This window comes from Echinops telfairi, unplaced genomic scaffold (genome assembly GCF_000313985.2).
Source record: "Echinops telfairi isolate 266 unplaced genomic scaffold, ASM31398v2 ScPeMD7_7;HRSCAF=31, whole genome shotgun sequence".
Classification (NCBI taxonomy): domain Eukaryota; kingdom Metazoa; phylum Chordata; class Mammalia; order Afrosoricida; family Tenrecidae; genus Echinops; species Echinops telfairi.
The window spans coordinates 2,557,103-2,570,501 of record NW_022103904.1 but is presented as its reverse complement, the minus strand read 5'-3'; the positions used below and the strand labels follow the sequence as shown (position 1 = coordinate 2,570,501).

General features: G+C 44.1%; 1 protein-coding gene across 3 annotated transcripts in view; it reads left to right on the top strand.

Annotated features, from left to right (window-relative positions):
* Positions 1 to 13,399, top strand: part of ELMO1 (engulfment and cell motility 1) — a 694,298-nt gene that overhangs the window by 635,294 nt on the left and 45,605 nt on the right. For all 3 annotated transcript variants that reach the window (XM_045286360.1, XM_004708022.2, XM_045286361.1), the window contains 2 exons: positions 1,647 to 1,810; positions 12,885 to 12,997. In XM_045286360.1, coding sequence (XP_045142295.1) covers positions 1,647 to 1,810; positions 12,885 to 12,997 — 277 coding nt within the window. The remainder of the gene's footprint in view (positions 1 to 1,646; positions 1,811 to 12,884; positions 12,998 to 13,399) is intronic.

Below are 13,399 nucleotides of genomic sequence, written 5' to 3'. Positions count from 1 at the left end.
GGCAGTGTAAGATAAGATATAGTAATAATTTATAAATTATTAAGGGAGGGGGGAAAAGGAAAATGAGCTAATTCCAGGAACCCAAGAGGAAAGCGAATTTTGAGAATGATGAGGGCAACAAATGTATAAGTGTGCTTTACACAATTGATCTATGTATTGTGATGAGTTGTATGAGCCCCAATAGAATGATATAAAAAAAAAGAGGTCATCCAGGTATGCATGGATGTTGGACAGGTCATCAGCCCTTTCGCTGTCTGCTTCCTCATCATTCAAAGAGAATTGAGAACAACTTACTCTATTGAAGGGAGAATTAAATGAGAGGACTAATAACTAAGTGGAATCCAGCATGTAGCAGGGGCACATATGTGGTTCTCTTGGGTTTTTAAGTTACTACATGGCACAAGGAAAGGTGGCAGAGGAGGCAGTATAGTAGTAGATTGTTTAAAATTCTGAGTTCAAATCCCACCTCTGCCATGGGCCAACTATGTATAACTTTGAATGTGTTACTGAATGGTTGTTTCCTCATATGCAAGGTGGATATGATGATAAAACCTACTTCCTTGTTTGGAATGGACAGAGAGAACAAATATAGCTCCTCTGAATGTAAAGCATCTCATTTACAGTACAGACAAGCAAACAAATCCATAGCCATCAATTTGATACCAACTCCTAGCGACCCTACTGGACAGAGCAGGACTGCCTAGAGGGTTTCCAAAGCTGAACATCTTTATGAAAGTAGACTGTCTCATCTTTCTCCTATAGAGCACCTGATGTGTTTAAGCAAATGGCCTTTTCTGTAGTAGCGGAATGCTTTAACTACTGTGCCACCAGGGACCCATTTGGGACATAGCTGGTAACCTGAAATCGGAAACAAGGGTTGGCCCCATCTGTAACGCCAGGTGAAGAGAGAAGTAGCAAAATCACAGCCAGCTCTTTGGATGCCTCTGTGTGCTCTCTGGTCTTTGCCTGCACAATGTACCCTGATGAAAATTAATCCAGAGGAATAGAAGCAATTGTTAATTGTCTCTTTCTGGGCTAAGCCTGTCCTTTGGCAGAAATGACCATATTTTTCTTTTTCTCTTGAGGCAATCCATGGAATGTACTCGTTCTAATTTAATAAACCTTTTCTTTTTAATGCCTAGCTCAAAGAGACACTACCACCAAAACATGTCTGAATACATCGTATGTACGGGCACCCAGGAACTGACTCCATGGGGAAAGCAGTCTGGGAGAATGTGTGGGTATCTGGTGCCAACCTAGCTTCCACCGCTAATTGTTTCTCAACAATTATTTTCCTGGTAAAATAATTAATGTGCAAGCTTGTTGCTTGGCTTTCCTTTACTTCCTGACTCTTGAGTTTGCATTGTGTACAGCGTTGCTCTGGCAGCACCCACATACTATCTATCCAGCAAGGGGACCACAGCTCTGGATCCTCCCGCTTCTAAACCATGTGATCCATTTCCTTCCTTATGGTTCCCATGGCACAAGGAAGGGTGGAGGTTGACTCTCTAGAAATATATGCTCAAGGTTTGGACTAGTTCAAGATGCAGAGGGGCTTAGGAGATAGAGAGCCATTCGTTTGGAAAGTCTCTTCTGAATGGACCAAGGTCAGCACAGAAAAACGATGTTCTTCCTTTCCTTTACAGGTAATGCAGGTGGTGAAGGAGCAGGTTATGAGAGCTCTTACAACCAAGCCTAGCTCTCTGGACCAGTTCAAGAGTAAACTGCAGAACCTGAGTTACACCGAGATCCTGAAGATCCGCCAGTCTGAGAGGATGAACCAGGAAGACTTCCAGTCTCGCCCGATTTTGTAAGTTCCCCTGGCCACCTCTCCCCAAAAGCTCTGGCCCCTTTTAATAGAGTAAAAACCAATCTCATAGCTGGTGTGTGTGGTGAGTGCTTTAGAGAAGGCCATCAATCAAGAGACACAAAAAAATCTAAATTCCCTTAAAGAACCCTCCTCAGCAGCTTCTTAGGGAAGGACTGGGCAGAAATGAGTTGGTGGCACATTGTAGGCCAAAGACCAGGTGTTAACAGGAGGTCAGGCAGGTGTGGACAGAATGGCTCTAAACCAGAAATTAGTCTGGTTACTTCCAATTCTCCACAGGGGTCTATAGCTAAGAACGACTGGAATTTTCCCATGATGTGGGACAAAGTTGATGTTGCATCGTGCCTTTGGTCATGGAAAGTGACATTCCATGTAAGTGCCATTTCAAGTGGCAGGATGCTCTTAACTCACCCAGAATTAATTAAATCATTAAAGCAAAGTAAACACTTGCTTGGTGCGAATGCCAGTGAGTGAGAGGATGCAGAGCTTGAGAGGATGAGAGAGACCCACCTTCTCCCCTCCCAGATGGCTTTGGTTGCCATCGAGGATCAGGTATTGCCCCCCTTGACTGTCAACCCCCAGGCCTATAGTAGAAATCCAGCAGGCTCCTATTGGCAGGACTCTGCTTCAAATGCTTCATGAAATACTTGGCTCACTTCATACTTCTCCATGTTGAAAAGGTTGTGAATCTCTCTGATAAGGTCTGTTTTGTCAGCTTCATGATCTCTTAAAGGGAATTACTTTCTCTTACCTTTTCCTAAGAACAAGAACGTAGACTTTTATAGGGAGGGAGATAGAGACGTGGAGGTCATCACTGTTGGACATCTCCCCCCCCTCTCTTCTCAGAAGACAGGCTACAACCTCATCTGAGCTTCTGTCGGAAGCACACTTGGAGCGGATGATCCTCAAGCCCTTTCCAAACCTCCTCCTCGGTATATTTCTCTTCCTGCTACTCTATGATGCCAGCTCTAGCTACTTGACATTTTCAGTTCTTAGCAGTTTGCAAAACACCCTCTCCACCACTTGTCTGTCAGTTTGTTGGACTGTGGTGGCTTGCGGGTTGTTAGGATGCTGGGGGCGATGTTACCAGTGTTTGAAGTACCAACAGGGTCGCCCAAGGTAAACAGGTTTCAGTGGAACTTGCAGACTACAAAGATGGAACAAGCTGGCTGCTACTGAAGGATTAGCCACGGAAAACCTTATGAATAGCAGCAGAAGATGGCCAGATAGAAAGAAGCTCCACAGGCTGAGAGCTACACTGAAGGCATTGACAAAAACAAGGCTCCGGAAATTGACGGAGTGCCAATTGAAATGCTTCAGCTGGCTCATAAAGCCCTGGGTGCGCTCACTCATCTCAGCCAGGAAAGCTGAAAGTCAGCTTCCTCACGGGACGAGATTCATGTGTGCACCCATCCCAAAGAAAGGGTATCCAGTAGAATGTGGAAATTATCAAACAATATCTCTAATAGCACACAAAAATAAAATTTTGCTGAAGATCATTCAGAACAATTAGACATCCACCAGGGACCAGAAACTCAGGACAAATTCAAAAAGGACATTGATTTCTGTTATCAGATAGATCTTGTCTGACAGCAGAGGGTGCAGAAAGACATTTACTTGTGTTTTATTGACACGGAGAAGACATTTGTTCAACTGTGTGGATCATTCTGTCATTGGAAAGAATGGGAATACTAGAACACTGTGCATGGACTAAGAGGCAGTCATTTAAACCAAATGGATCCTGAGTGGCTTAAAATCAGGGAAAAGGTGTGTGGCAGCACTTTGTCCATCTGTATGCTATTCTTGTGTATAAGCAAAGTTCTTCAGCATATTCTTTAATGTAGTTTTTGTGGTGAAATCAGGTGCCTTGGCTGATATTCGGGATGGCTTATACTCGGTAACTAGAGAAGGTGGACTATAGGACTGTAGGGGGGGAAATGTGGCATCGGGATCGGAAGAAGGCTTATGAACAATCTTCAATGTGCAGATGACAAGACCATGCTTGCTGAAACGGAGGAGGACCTGAAGCCCTTGCTGATGAAGATTAGTGACTGCCGCCTTAACTGTGGATCCCAACTCATTGTAAAGAAGACCAAAATCCTCACCACTGCACCCAGTCTACATTCTGATAAAGAGAGAAAAGAGTGAAGTTGCCAAGAATTTCATCTTACTTGGCTCCACAATCTGTTCCCAGAAGCAGCAGTCAAGAAACCACATGATGCATTCCATTGGGTAAATAGGCTGCAGAAGATTCCTTGAGCATGTTGAGGAGCAAGGATGTTACCTGAGGACCTGACCCAAGCCTGGTATGTTCACTCACCTCATATGCATGTGAATGTTGGACAGTGAATAAGAGAGCCCGCGGGAGAATTGGTTCATTTGAATTAGGATGCTGGCCAAGACTACTGTAAGAACTCTGGTCTGCCAGAGCACAAGAAAATCTGTCTTGGGAAAACCTCAGCCAGAATGCTTCTTGGAATCCAGGATGGTGTCATTTTGTCAAGAAGGACCTGCCCCCGGAAGGACTGAAGTAAAGGAAGACCTTCAATGAGATGTATGAACACCGTGGCTCTGACAATGGGCACAGACATAGCAACCACTGTGGGGATGGCACAGGACCAAGCGGTGTTTCATTCGGGTCTACACAGAGCCTCTGTGGGTACGACCCACCTCAATGGCACTAACAATGACAACAACAACAACCACACTCTTTTTCATGTCCTCATTCCCATGTGAGACAGGACGGCCTCATTCCATCAGATAGGTGAGGGGGCTTGCTAGCAAGTGGAGGAGTTTGGCCTTGAACCTGGTTCTGTTTGTTCCTCAGCTGAAGCTTTGTCTACCATACCAGAGCTCTTTTGTCATGCGCAGGGCTGAGGGAAGGTTAAAACGTGCCCAACCTGCATAGAAGATAGCCAAGCTAGAGCATTCACCATGTATTTGTGCTAAAATCTTAGACGCACCATGAGAGCTGGGAGCAGAACTACAGACTTTAGTTGGGATGCAATTAGTCAGCAGGGAGGGAAAATGGTTCCTAAATATCTTGGCTCACATGACTGTCAGACTTCCATCAGAACAGCAAACTGAGTACCAGCTAGCTCTTACCAAAGGCACCACAGGGGGGTTTGCATTGTCCTCTGCCAGAAGAAAGAAATAGCCAGAAACCTGAGCAAAAGGAGCTTTGGATAAGTTACCAGACTCCCTTCAGTTTTTCACCTGCAAGGAGGACAAGCAGTACATCACCCCAGCCCTGGGCCTACTTTTTGAAACACTGGATTACATAACATCAGTTTCAGCAGACATACTAACACAAGAAGACTTTATTTTACTTTGGAAAACAATTCTTAAAACCTAAGGGAGACATTAGAAGTCGCTTCATGATGGCCAAGGGATTCCAAACTAATGCTTTCTGTGTAGCTCACTTAGCCATGAATCTTCTTTTGTCTCAATGTTCCCTGTCATATAGTCAATGAAGACTCAGAGCAACCCTATAGGACAACCCTATACCCCATGAGTTTCCAACACTCGATCTATTTATGGGAGTAGAAAGTCCTGTCTTTCTCCTGAGGAGTGGCTGGTGGTTTTGAACTGCTGAACTTAAAGTTCACAGCCCAATGCATAACCAGTACACCTATTATATATTTCCTATAAATGAAATTACATACTACCTTTGCTTTTGTGTCTGACTTATTTCATTCAGCATAATGATTTCAAGGTACAGCCATAATGCAGTATGTATCAAGGCTTAATATCTGCTTATACCAAAACCCAGAAACCGACCTCCCCATCAAGTCAATGCCGACTCGCAGAGACTCTGGGACAGGGTAGAACTGCTCCTGTGAGTTTCTGAGATGAAGTGGTGGTGGGAGTAGAAAGCCCCATCTTTCTCCTGAGTAATGTTCTATTGTGTGGATATGCCATCCATCAGTTGATGCTCATGCATTCATCTGTTGATGACCACTTGGGTTGCTTCTACCCTGGTTAAATGTTATGCCAAGATTTTGCTCTAAGCAAAAATACTAAATATGTCAAGTGTGAAGATTTGGTTCCTGCTTTGGCTTTATAACTTTACTCCTCAAGGTTCTTCGTGTTCCGTCTTAAAATTCCTTTTCCTTTTATTACAAGAAGCTCTAATCTTTCCATGTCTTATGTGAGGGAAAGTGATAAAAATAAAAAGGAAATCTCCCACATCATTGCTCAGCTGTGGGACTGAAAAGCACCCTGGGAGTTTCTGATATGGTTACAGTGGAGTCATGAAGAAGGCTCAGAAGTGGCAGCTTCTAAAGGGGGAGGCCCTTGGCTACCTCATCTTTGTCTCAGCCTCTGACATGGACAGGCAGAAGCCAGCCTGATGCTTCTCCTCTGGGTATTTTCTCTCCTTTGTTATTAGAATCACCTACTCAGCAGGAAGCTCTTGTGGAGTTGAGGAGTCTAAACTGCCAAAGGGCTCTTAAGGTCAACCCAAGTCATAGAGAAAGGGACTGAGCACATGAGCTTGTTGTCCTATTGCGGTAGTTACATAATCTGGTGTCAATTTGAGAGGATTATGAGTGAAGGGGTGGAGTCTAGTCTGTCAATCAAGATATAACAAATGAGGCCGCTGTGTGGGCATGGACTTCTCTTGAGAATTCTGGGAACTCCTGTATTTCCTCCTTGGAGGCAGGAGACACTTCTCTCTCTTTGCTCATTCCCTGAGAGACACTCTACTGACAAGACACACGGCCCGAAGCCCTGGGAGCTGGGGAAGCCAGATGGACCTATCCTGATGAAGCTAGACCTCTGCAGCCGGAGAAGCCACATAGAGATTCCTGCCAGCACTGACATGCTTACAACGACACTGGATCCACAAGACTTCCAATACACTGGCCTGTGATCCTCCTGCATTCGGCATCATTGCATGTGTTTCTTGAGTCTGAAGAGGACTTTATAGATTGGTATCAGACATATGGGCTAATATTGGACTTATGGACTTGATCTGGACTGGGCTGGGATGTTTTCTCAATATTCAGTTGCTTTTGTATATAAGCCTCTTTCTTATATACATGAGTGTCTACAAATTTGTTTCCCTAGTGTACCCAGACTAACACACCTATATTCATCCATTTAATAAGCTGGCATTGAGCAGCTCCTGTGTGCCAGCCCAGCACAAGGTGCTGGTCACTGACAATAAACCAGAGACACTGGGCCCCCCTATCCAAAGCATCAAAGCTCCTGGTAGGCTGTAAGCAGTTACCACAGACTTGGTGCTTGGTGCTTCCTGGGCTAAGTGTCCCAAGAACACACAGAAAACTAACCCAAGCTTAGGGTTTAGAAAATTAGCATTTTTGAGCTGAAAAGAACCTGGCAAGTTATTCCTATTCCATCCAAGCTTTTCATTTTGCAGGTACAGATAAGCAACTGGTCTGGGGCCTGACTGGTAGTGTGGAAGCCAGCTTCCCCTCCAGCTAGGCTTCCCGATCTGTCACTTCCTGGAGTGCTTCCTGCCTCTCCCTGCTCCTCTGTGCAGGCGGCAGACAGTGTGGTGACAAACCAGCCCCTCGCAGACCCTGGAGCCTGAGTTTCATTTTTATACGACATTCTATTTCTTAGGAAGAAAATGTCAACTCAGAGTGTGCAAATATTGTATACCTGAGTTGCATTTTTATATGACATTCTATTTCTTAGGAAGAAAATGTCAACTCAGAGTGTGCAAATATTGTATAGGGGGACTGCACACATATGCAACTACAGTACCTGGATAGTCCCAACAATTCAGCACTCAATTACGATCCAGAAAGTTGGCGGTTTGCGTTCACACAGAGAATCATAAGACAGGTTTTCCGGATGCTGTGGTCACGAATGCTGTGGTCCCCACGAATCAGAAGCGAATGAACAGCAACTAACAACACCAGTATGTGAGCAGTAGGTTAGATCAACGCTGTTTCCCTTCTAGGTTCTGGATGAATCATTGCACAGAGGAGCTCTCTGCTATTTCCCCCTTTGTGTGGCTTAAGATAAGTCCATTTACACAATTGCCCAAATTAATGGGTATAAAAAAGCCTGAATAGTCTAAAAACAGGTCATTTATCACAATCTTGAAGGGGAGAAGGGGGTTCCAAGGACAAATTCCAATGAAGCAGAAGAATAAATGTGTAAAACCTAAGCTGCTAAAGTCTAGCTCCACCACTCATATTTATTGGAGCAATTTTCTTGACCCATTCTAAGCGTTGCTTTTCTCATGCCTCGAAGTGCAGATGATCAGAGCACCTTCCTCCCTGGGTTGTTAGCAGAGTTTGGTGACGTCATGCATAAAAACACCTGGTACACGCCTGGCTCATAGTATTTACTCAAGGAAATGGTCACTCTTAGGATTCGAACCAGGTGCTCTGGTGGCGCTGTGGTTAAGCCCTCAGGTGCAAACTGAAAAGTCATCGGTTGGAACTCACCATCTGCTCCACGGAAAGAGAGGTGCAGTCTGCTTCTGTGAGGAATCCTCCCTGGGAAACCCTGCCAGGCAGATCTGCTCTCCTGGAGGGTTGCTATGAACCGGTTTACTGCGAGTTGGTGACACTGCAGATACATAGGAATATACCTTCCTGTGTGTTAGAAAGTACAGTAAAATAGGTAAGAAAGAAAAGGTAAAAACAAATAGAAACAGAAATAAAAGGAATGATTGTACCGTGAATCTGCACCCTTGCTGAAGATTGGCCACAGGTTTGCTCAACGTTTCTTAGTAACCAAGGTCGGGTAGACAGTCATGTCAGTTATACAGTTTTCAGTGTTCAAATGCTTATCAAGTGCCTGTCATGTACCAAGCCCCGTTCTGTGTGTTGGGAACGGACCAGTGAACCGAACGGACACAATCCTCGCCTTCATGTCGGGGAGAAGTAAGCAACTGATATAGTCAATAAGTTCATTGTTCTAGCAAGTTGAAAGAGGAAATATGCAATTAAAAAACCTCTCTAATTATGATGGTGACATTTCAGCAAATACATATGCAAGATTAAGGTCTATGCAAGCGTTTGGGTAAAAAGCATTTCAGGCAGAGAGAATAATACACTGAGTTTTCTTGGACATTTTAAGCACGTTAGTTAGTGGCAAGCCATTGGAGAGTTTCAGCAGAGGAGCGCCATGATCTGACTAGGTCTATAAATGATCCTTCTGGCTTGATTACTGGGATGAGACTGAAAGGGTCAGGTTTGGAAGCTGAAAGACCAGTTGAGGGACTGTCAACCATCGGGGCAAGAGGTGGATTAGATTCTCTCGTATAGATAAGCCATATTTTGAAGATAACAGATGATGAATTTTTTTTTCTGATGGATGAAATGTGGTGTTATAAAAGCGAGTCTTTAAGGATGAGCTCAAGGATTTGGGCCCGAACAATGGAAGGATGGAGTTGAGAAGGGGAAGACCAGGAGTGAAGATTTGGGCATGTGATCAGGAGTTCTCTTTTCGACCTGTCAAATTGGAGATATCTGAGGGATATCAAGTAGAGAGGCTTAGTAAACTGCTGGACAAATGATTCTGAGTCCCATAGGGAAGTCAAGGTTGGAAATATAAATTTGGGAGTCACCAGCTCAACGTTGTTATGTAAAGTCACGAATCCGTATTATAAAGAAGAGAAGGAGATTGAGGACTGGGCGCTTACCCCCTCCAACACTGAGACAGAAACATCAATTTCTATGAAATGTGAATCATCGCTCACCTCCAATTTCCACTAACTTGTTCTGGATTCGAGGTTGACAGACAATGGCCAGAGAGTCAAATGTGGCCCACTACCTACTTTTGTGAAGAATTTTTATGGGTGTACATATGCTATAATGACCAGGTTGAGTACTTGCAACAACCATTGGATGACCTGCAAAGCCTACACGGTTTACTAAAGTATGTACATCTGGCCCTTTTCAGAAAACGTTGGCAACCCCTGTATTGGAGGAACACCAAGTAGCAGTAGCTCAGAGAGCACAGCCAAGGCTGATGAAAGAAGCCCTTCAGTGTCGTGGTACTGTCTGACTCCTGTGTGTGGCAATGGCCTCCATGGGCCTACAGTGGAAATTTCTTCCCAGAAATAACTGCTAACTTTTGAATTGCTCTTTTCTAGCTTTTCTACTCCCTCTTTTATCTTTTAATTTCCCTTCTATTTTAATTTATGACGATTCTGTAAAAAGTAAGACTATTTATCAAAGCATGGCCAAAAGACCCGTGACCTTGCCTCCTTGACCCCGTGTGCGTCCCACCCAGACTTACACAGAAAGGCACAGAGCATCAGCTGGAGTGGCTCAGAAATGCGAGTACATTCTGTTATTTCGTCCTCAGTGGTCTTGATGTCTGCATGTCCTCTCCATTGTCAGCGCTCACCCCAGCCCTAGAAAACGATTTTCTTTAAAGGAACGTCAGAGTCAAAGAAGTGAGGAGCTTCCAGAGCTCTTTCCCCCAAGATTTTCCTGCCTCTAGTGCCGTCCCTTCCACCACCCCTCCACCCCATCTGGGAAGTCTTGTCTCCTGTGGCCGGTGATTTCCCACCTTCTTCTCCATTCAGAACAGGGTTCATCAAAGCTGCCATTTACTGAGTCCGTTTTACGAAAGCTGAGTGCTGATAATTAATAGTTGTAGTGAGCTGAAAACCTGTGATGAAACCCTAGGAGACCTACCCAGAAAAAGGCTTGACAGATGTGCCTTGCTCTATTATTATACCCAGATTTCCATATTATGCTTTTATAAATGTTCAGTTAGAAGAGTATCGAATGACAGGAGGTTTGAAGCCCTTTAAGTCCACAAATTGTACTAATGTACTACTAGAATACACTGTCACATAGCCAGAGCCTTTGGCGGGAGCTTCTTATCCTTTGTTCTCATGTGTAAATGGAAGCACCTTGCACAAGGTAATCCTAAGTCTCCCCCTTTCATTCTGTGCTGAATCTCTATGAGTTAGTTGTTTTCTCATCTGGAAGATAGGAATAATAACAATATTCCCAAAAGTTGTTTTCTGTGTGATGGGGGCTAGGGATGCGGTTGTCAAGTGAGCCAGAGGGCATATCGTACAGTACCCAGCCCGTGGCATATGCTTATCAATCATTAGCTCCTTCCCACCTGAGAATGGAACCCCATGTGAGAGCAGGTATCTGCAGTCTGGTGTCAGAGCAAGTCCACAGGTTGAGCTGCAGCTGATAATCATGTGATTCCTTTTTTTCTTCAATTCTCTTGTTTTATTAATGGGCCTTAATACATATATCAAATCATTCCATATTTCAATCATGTCCAACAGAATTGTACATTTGCTACCATAATCATTTTCCAAACATTCTTTTTCTATATGGACCTCTTTATAGCAACACCCCTCCACCCCGCCACCACTTCTGTGTTCCCCTCCCCTCAAAACCTTTATTCCACCTGATGCCACTGTAGGTTCATCAGTCCTGGTTTTCATACCCCCCCCCCCAAATGAAAATACATAAACCACAACTTCCAGAAAGTGACTCCCAATGGCATTAATTATGCGATTCTTGACTACAGGTGACAATGAGCATATGAAGTATTTGGCTTGAAGAAATGAGAAAGTGTTGTTAACAGAAATTCAATATACCTTGTATTCCTGTCAATATATCCAGAGCCCTTGCCCTCATACTTTCTTCTTGGGAAGTCACCGTTGTTGACCAGGAAACATTTGTATTCCCATTTTATAGATGAGAAAACTGAGTCGTAGATGAGCTATGATATTCTAGTCACAGGCAAAGCCTTGACTACAACTCTAGCCATCTGTGTGCTGACCAGCACTTTTTACACTGCTCTGCATGCTGGATTTCCTTGTCCTGCTCTTCCCAGGACGTCTCTAGCATCAGAAGACATAAGTGCTAGGTACCATTCCATAGGAGAAAAATCTCTGCTAAGAAAAAGAAAAGATTTGAAAACTACTGCACTATACTATGATTATCTTTTCAGCATCTAAAATTGAATTACACTAGATTAGCCTAAGTCAGAATGTAAACCGTCTTTAATTTATCCCATCATTATCCCAATGTCTAAGGGCTGGAATCTGGGAGTGTGTTGTCATTCCCTTTTGTGAGTGATAGAATCAAAACCAAAATGCGGTCCTGTGCTCGGACCAAAATAGTGTTTTCTGTGGTCTAAGGATCATATTTGTGTTAGTCTGGGAGAAACAAATCCATGGGCACACATATGTGTATAAGAAAGAGATTTATATACAGGAGCAATTGAACATTGAGAAAACACCCCAGCCCAGTCCAGATAAAGTCCATAAGTCCGATATTAGCCCATATGTGTGATGCCAATCTATAAAGTCCTCTTCAGACTCATGAAACACATGTAATGACGCTGAATGTAGAAGACCACAGGCCAGTGGGTAGAAAGTCTTTGGATCCAATGTCATTGGAAACATCTCAGCACTGGCAGGGGTCTCTCTGTGGCTTCTCTGGCTTCCGAGGTCTGGTTGCATCCATGTGGCTTGCCTTCTGCAATGTCTCCCAGGGAGTAGCAGAGAGAGAGCAGTGTCTTCCACCTCCAAGGAGGAAGTACCAGATTTCCAAGAATTCTCAGGAGAAGGCCATTCCCACACAGAAGTCTCATTGGCTATCTCTAGATTGACAACCCAGACTCCACCCCTACACTCTTACTCCTTAAATTGACACCAGAGTAGGTGACTACCACATTTTTGCCCAATATTCCTGCTTAGTCAGATCACACATGTTGTTTAGGGGTTTACCTACTGCAGAAAAACAACATTCTAGGAGGAAGTAAGGACATGTGACCAGAAATACATTGCCTTTGTCCAGCTGAGTGAATTTCTGCATACATGTATAACTATGACTTTGGAAAATGGAGAAATTTGGGGGCGTGCCTTGGTCTGGAAGCACCATTGAAATGGTGCTTTTGCGAATGTTCTATAGATGTCAGAGAATCTATCATGTAGATAGATAACCCAGGCTTAATAAGTGATTCTCTAAAGTACTGACATGGAAGGTATTGGGACTTTCATGAAAAAATGCAGTTCATGGTATGTGTTCAATGCAAGCACTGTTGCTCACGGCCTGCTATGAAAGATGTGCTTATCCTTTAACAGGGAACTAAAGGAGAAGATTCAACCCGAAATCCTAGAGCTGATCAAACAGCAACGTCTGAACCGCCTTGTGGAAGGGACCTGCTTTAGGAAGCTCAACTCCCGGAGGAGGCAAGGTATTGTTTGGGGACACATCAAACTTGTGATGGGTGAACCTGAGCCTGCTTCATGAGGAATCACAGGGCATAGGTGCTGGTCAATGGGTAGGTCATGTAGCATGGAACGTGGACCAGGAATAGGAGTCCACATAAGTTCCAGATCCCCCAGGCATATTCAGGGAGAGTCCAAGTCCAGAATTGCCCAAAGTCCCACAGAATTGAAGTCATTCTGTACATTTCAGTGCTGTGAGGCTGCTAACATGATGTCAACAATATTAACGTGTACTAAGGACTTGCCATACTTGTCAGGCGCATCCCTAAACAGTCTACTCATATTCCCTCCTCTCTGATGGAAGGATCATAATCACACCCAGGTTAAATGTGAGAAAACTGAGGCATTGAGGAATTGAAAGAGCAAGG